The sequence below is a fragment of the Lucilia sericata genome, unplaced genomic scaffold (assembly GCF_015586225.1).
Source record: "Lucilia sericata isolate MDLA Ls3-8-SP2 unplaced genomic scaffold, ASM1558622v1 Contig000541F_arrow, whole genome shotgun sequence".
Classification (NCBI taxonomy): domain Eukaryota; kingdom Metazoa; phylum Arthropoda; class Insecta; order Diptera; family Calliphoridae; genus Lucilia; species Lucilia sericata.
In genome coordinates this window covers 50,791-56,709 of record NW_023994551.1, presented here as the reverse complement: position 1 = coordinate 56,709, position 5,919 = coordinate 50,791, and the positions used below count along the sequence as shown (strand labels likewise).

General features: G+C 33.0%; 2 protein-coding genes across 4 annotated transcripts; both read right to left on the bottom strand.

The window, feature by feature from the left end:
- Positions 1–377: 377 nt before the first annotated feature.
- On the bottom strand, positions 378–2,348 carry LOC119605963 (fumarate hydratase, mitochondrial-like). Of its 2 annotated transcripts, XM_037959317.1 has the most exons (6): positions 2,266–2,348; positions 2,085–2,139; positions 1,896–2,027; positions 1,629–1,829; positions 773–1,577; positions 378–715 (listed from the first exon to the last, which is right to left on the bottom strand). In XM_037959317.1, the coding sequence occupies exons 1-6, from the start codon at positions 2,271–2,273 to the stop codon at positions 453–455; spliced, it is 1,464 nt and encodes a 487-aa protein (XP_037815245.1). In that variant the 5' UTR covers positions 2,274–2,348; the 3' UTR covers positions 378–452. The 2 variants fall into 2 exon arrangements, with proteins under 2 accessions (XP_037815245.1, XP_037815244.1); XM_037959316.1 differs by lacking the exon at positions 2,266–2,348 and having other exon boundaries at positions 2,085–2,201.
- Positions 2,349–3,077: 729 nt separating this feature from the next.
- On the bottom strand, positions 3,078–5,104 carry LOC119605965 (probable fumarate hydratase, mitochondrial). 2 transcript variants are annotated; one of them, XM_037959319.1, is made up of 6 exons: positions 4,927–5,104; positions 4,735–4,866; positions 4,477–4,671; positions 3,615–4,419; positions 3,260–3,555; positions 3,078–3,191 (listed from the first exon to the last, which is right to left on the bottom strand). In XM_037959319.1, exons 1-5 carry the CDS (start codon positions 5,020–5,022, stop codon positions 3,290–3,292), a joined length of 1,494 nt encoding a protein of 497 aa, XP_037815247.1. In that variant the 5' UTR covers positions 5,023–5,104; the 3' UTR covers positions 3,078–3,191; positions 3,260–3,289. The 2 variants fall into 2 exon arrangements, with proteins under 2 accessions (XP_037815247.1, XP_037815246.1); XM_037959318.1 differs by lacking the exon at positions 3,078–3,191 and having other exon boundaries at positions 3,193–3,555.
- Positions 5,105–5,919: the final 815 nt, after the last annotated feature.

The window sequence follows — 5,919 nt, the reverse complement described above, 5'->3', positions numbered from 1 at the left end:
AGATTTTACATGGATTTTAACAAAAATGTTTGTATTAATTTGAAATTCAGTTAAGTTTTCTTTTAAGTTTATAAATTTTACAGTAGTAAAGTGTTATGAGAGTATGGGGTATGGAGTAAAAAGGTAAAAAAATCGAAAAAACCAAAATGGATTTTATAAAGAAATACATATAGTAGAGGTGCTCTTATAACGAGAACATATTTATAAAGGAAATGGATATCCCCCTTATATCCTTATTCTGTTACATCACACTAATGTTTCAGGGATAAATTCCTATATGGGGGCCCAGAACTATTAAATATCGAACTCTGCGTAAATTTGATAAAACATTTCATTTCTTATGAAGCTTTTATGGCAAGAAATAAATTTTTATTTTATGTAATAAATTAAGCAACGAAATAACGAATAAATTTAAAGATATAAATAATACATAATACAATAAAAACGTAAATTTATTTAGGACCCAACATAGTTTTCGGATCAACCCATTCTTTAAATTGCTGCTCTGTAACAAAACCCGACTTAATTGCTTCTTCCTTAAGTGTGGTGCCATTTACATGAGCAGTTTTGGCAATATGTGCAGCTTTGTCATAGCCAATATGAGTATTAAGAGCAGTAACCAACATTAAAGATTCATTCATAATTTTATTAATTCTCTCCTTATTAGCCTTAAGATCCTTCAAACAATTCTTATTAAAGTTTGAAGCACCATCAGCTGAAATTAAATCAAATATAAAGGAATTTTTAAAAACCTTTTAGGGTGAAAACCTACCCAATAATCTTATGGAACGCAAAACATTTGAAGCAACCAGTGGCTTAAAAACATTCAGCTCAAAATGACCATTGGAACCACCAACAGTTACTGCTACTTGATTGCCCATAACCTGAGCACATATCATAGTCAAAGACTCACACTGTGTAGGATTAACCTTACCAGGCATTATAGAACTACCAGGTTCATTTTCCGGTAATAGTAACTCACCCAAACCACAACGTGGTCCCGAACCCAATAAACGTATATCGTTGGCGATTTTCATTAAACTAACAGCTATAGTATTTAAACAACCATGGACCTCTACCATACAGTCGCGACTGGCCAATGCCTCAAAAAAATTGGGAGCCTTTGTAAAGGGTAAGCACGTGTATTGTGAAATTTTGCTGGCACATTTTTCTGCAAAACCCACTCGGGTATTAAGGCCAGTTCCCACAGCTGTGCCACCCAAAGCAATCTCATACACACGTGGCAAAACTGCATTTATGCGATCCAAAGCATATTGCATTTGTTGTGCATATCCACTAAATTCCTGACCTAATGTTAGTGGCACTGCATCCATAAGATGGGTACGCCCTATTTTTATAATGTCGGCAAATTCTTTCTCTTTTTCCTTCAATCCTTCATGTAGCTCGGTAATAGCTGGTATAAGACGATTATTTAATTCCATACCCACCGATATATGTATGGCAGCGGGGAAGGTGTCATTGGAACTTTGGGATTTATTGACATGATCATTTGGATGCACCGGGGTTTTGGAGCCCATTTTACCACCCATAATTTCTATGGCACGATTACTAATAACCTGTAAATTTAGTGTGAAGTAGTTCGAGTAAAAAAATGGTTACGACTTTACCTCATTGCAATTCATATTGGTTTGCGTGCCAGAACCAGTTTGCCATATAACCAAAGGAAAATGTTCATCTATTAGACAACCATCTATAATCTCATCACAGGCTTCAGCAATGGCTTCACTAATTTTAGCATCTAAACCAAATTCCTGGTTAACAACAGCAGCAGCTTTCTTTAAAATTCCCATGGCTACTATTATGGGTTTCTAAAATATTTCAATAAAAACATTAAACCTATTACCTGATAATGTACAATTATTAGAACATTATACCGGCATGAGTTCTTCTGGACCCCCTATAGGAAAATTAGTTTTTGATCTCATTGTTTGCGCTCCATAGTATTTGTCGCCGGGAACTTTAACTTCACCCATGCTGTCAGTTTCAGTACGTACATTTTCCTTATTCTTTGGAAATCATAATTGTTTATTATGTTCTAGACGATGAATATATGTATTGCTTACCATGTTCAGTAGATTAGTTAAGGAAATCGATCTTTGGTTTCCATTAGGATGAAATCTAAAATATTTTAAAACGATTTTATGACTTTTAGCGAACATTTTTTGGGGAAATTGATTTAATTAAATATAAATATTTCATTATATTTGAAACTAAATTCGTAGGTAAAATCAGTAATAATATTACTTTGACATTTGTAGGTTTTCGTTTCCACATCTAGCAGGATTATTTCCGATTTCTAAGAGTCTGCTGATTACGCTATAGGTCGGTTAACTAACAATGTTCTATTAATCCAGTAATGAGCATTTAAGTAATTTTCTGAAGAAGTTCTTATATGGGGCCATACTTCATAATATAATTTATTGGCGCATAAAACTAGCTTGTGCAAAATTTTAGCACGATTGCTGGCTTACTAACTTATTTATGACCCTTTAGGCGCTAGCTGAAATCATGGATCGATATTGCTCATTTTCAATACGAAGCAAAACTGTAGTTCTTGCCATGTGGTCTCTATGGTGCTTTCAACATACAGAAGAACAGACGGACATAGCTAGAACGTCTTTAATAAGGTCCAAGAATATATAATACTTTCGTGGGTCTACGACCAATATTTCGATATGTTACGGAATGACAAAATCAATAAACCACTGATCTTTTTTGATGGTGAGTATAAAAATGCTCTGTCTTTTTCTTTAGATCTCTGAGATCAACAAGATATACCTTAAATTGCGGGAAATTACTACACCTCTTATCATAGGTTTTTCGCCACTTACAAATCAAATTCCGACAATTATTGGATTTTATGACAATACCGAATAAATCATTTTAAAATCAAAGTATTATGTGAAAATGATTCGATATAAGAAATAGTCACTTTGATGCATTCGGTAATTGACCAAAGCCTCATAAAACCCCTATTGCCATGCCATGTTATTGGGCATCCTGAGGTGACATTTTATCTCTTTAGATTATTCTTGTGGATTATTCGATATTTTCCGAGATTTTCATGAGATAGAATCTGAAACCATTTTGTTGGCAAGCAATTCTAGGAAGAGTTGACAGACAATGACTTTCAGAAATTGTAAGCCTCCATATTTCCGTATTGACGATTCCTTTGAAATAGTAGTAAATATATATAGCTTTATTACAAAATAAACAATCTACAAAAATATGCAATTACAACATCCTAACGGTGATGATGATGAACATTTTACTTTTGAGGACTAGTCATATTCTTTGGAACAACCCATTTCTTAAATTGTTCCTCAGTTACAAAGCCAGACTTTACCGCCTCTTCTTTGAGTGTAGTACCATTTTTATTAGCAGTTTTAGCAATCTGAGCTGCCTTGTCATAACCAATATGAGGATTAAGAGCTGTTGCCAACATTAAAGACTCATTCATCATTTTTTCGATTTTCTTTTTATTTGCTTTAAGACCCTTAATGCAGTTATTATTGAAATTTCTAGAACCATCGGCTAAATTAAATACACCAACTTTAATATAAACAAAAATTATTTCTATTTAACCGACTTACCTAAAAGACGTATAGAACGTAAAACATTTGCCACCATTACGGTCTTAAACACATTCAGCTCTAAATGACCATTTGAGCCTCCTATGGTTACTGCCACATGATTTCCCATCACTTGGGTACATATGGAAGTTATAGACTCACATTGTGTGGGATTTACTTTTCCGGGCATTATAGAGCTTCCAGGTTCATTTGGTGGCAGCATTAGTTCGGACAAACCACAACGTGGTCCTGAACCCAATAAACGTATATCATTTCCTATTTTCATTATACTTGCAGCAAGGGTGTTCAAACACCCGTGTACCTCCACCATAATATCATTAGTAGCTATGCACTCAAATAAGTTAGGGGCCTTTTTAAAGGGCAAACAAGTATATTCGGCTATTTTATCAGCACATTTTTCAGCAAAACATTGATTTGCTCCTATACCGGTACCCACAGCTGTACCACCTAAACAAACTTCATAGACACGTGGCAACACTGCATCAATCCTATCTAAACCATTTTTCATTTGTTGAGCATAACCACTGAACTCTTGACCCAATGTTAGCGGTACAGCATCTTGCAGATGAGTACGTCCTATTTTAATAATATCCGCAAATTCTTTTTCCTTTTCTTTCAAACCCTCGTACAGCTCCGTAATGGCTGGTATGAGACTATTATTTAGTTCCACAGCCATAGATATATTCACAGCTGTGGGTAAAGTATCATTGGAACTTTGTCCTCTATTTACATGATCATTAGGATGTACCGGTTTTTTGGAACCAATTTCGCCACCCATTATCTCAATGGCACGATTACTGATTACCTTTGAGACAAGATTTTCTTATCTTAACAAGTTTTATTTTTTGTAAATTATACTCACCTCATTGCAATTCATATTAGTTTGAGTAATAGTGGACCAAATAATAGCGGGAAAATGTTCTTCTATTAGGCAGCCTTCTATTATTTCATCACAAGCTTCCACTATGGCTTCACTTATTTCGGCATCCATTCCATAGTCTACATTTACTACAGCCGCTGCTTTTTTCAAAATACCCATGGCTTTTATAAGAGGAACCTTAAGGAGAAAGATTTTTGTTATACATATAAAAATTAAAAATTATTGCAGCTTTCTTCTTACTGGCAAACGTTCTTCTGGTCCACCTATAGGAAAATTCTTCTGAGCTCTTACTGTTTGTGCTCCATAGTATTTACCCTGTGGTACCTTTACTTCACCCAAAGTGTCTGTTTCTATGCGATATTCCTTATCATTCTGAAAATAATGTTATAGGCGCTATAGGACTCAATAGATTTTTATTTAAACATATCTTACCTTGTTTAGCATATTTGAAAGATGCAGCCAACGATTGCCTATAGCAGCCCATCTACCAAAGTTTACCAAAAGAATATTTTTAGTTGGAAGAAACATTATTTAGCTATATCAAAATAAATGTCTTTTATATAATAATACAATTGTTATATATTTTCAATTAGTCAATTTTATATATAAAATATTTTAACATTTACTTCTCTGCTTACTATAATTAACAGTTATGATCAAATTATTAGCAAAAATTTTAAAAAGAAGTTGTTTTTGCGAAATAGTGAAGTGTGAACTTTAATGTTTTAATTACACTTGAGACTTTCCTGGATTTTAGTTGTCGGAGAATGTGGATGCAGGCTTTTAACAAACAAACAAACAAACAAACTGACTAACTAACTAACTAACTAACTAACTAACTAACTAACTAACTAACTAACTAACTAACTAACTACTAACTAACTAACTAACTAACTAACTAACTAACTAACTAACTAACTAACTAACTAACTAACTAACTAACTAACTAACTAACTAACTAACTAACTAACTAACTAACTAACTAACTAACTAACTAACTAACTAACTAACTAACTAACTAACTAACTAACTACTAACTAACTAACTAACTAACTAACTAACTAACTAACTAACTAACTAACTAACTAACTAACTAACTAACTAACTAACTAACTAACTACTAACTAACTAACTAACTAACTACTAACTAACTAACTAACTAACTAACTAACTAACTAACTAACTAACTAACTAACTAACTAACTAACTACCTAACTAACTAACTAACTAACTAACTAACTAACTAACTAACTAACTAACTAACTAACTAACTAACTAACTAACTAACTAACTAACTAACTAACTAACTAACTAACTAACTAACTAACTAACTAACTAACTAACTAACTAACTAACTAACTAACTAACTAACTAACTAACTAACTAACTAACTAACTAACTAACTAACTAACTAACTAACTAACT

Excerpts from the sequence above, each read along its gene's own strand:
- LOC119605963 (XM_037959316.1), bottom strand. The coding sequence starts at position 2,180 with ATGTTCGCTAAAAGTCATAAAATCGTTTTAAAATATTTTAGATTTCAT. Across the intron at positions 2,028-2,084 it reads TAACTAATCTACTGAACATG|AATAAGGAAAATGTACGTAC; the intron begins GTAAGCAATACA and ends TGATTTCCAAAG. Across the intron at positions 716-772 it reads GCGTTCCATAAGATTATTGG|CTGATGGTGCTTCAAACTTT; the intron begins GTAGGTTTTCAC and ends ATTTAATTTCAG.
- LOC119605965 (XM_037959319.1), bottom strand. The coding sequence starts at position 5,022 with ATGTTTCTTCCAACTAAAAATATTCTTTTGGTAAACTTTGGTAGATGG. Across the intron at positions 4,672-4,734 it reads GACCAGAAGAACGTTTGCCA|GTTCCTCTTATAAAAGCCAT; the intron begins GTAAGAAGAAAG and ends TTTCTCCTTAAG. Across the intron at positions 3,556-3,614 it reads ACGTTCTATACGTCTTTTAG|CCGATGGTTCTAGAAATTTC; the intron begins GTAAGTCGGTTA and ends TATTTAATTTAG.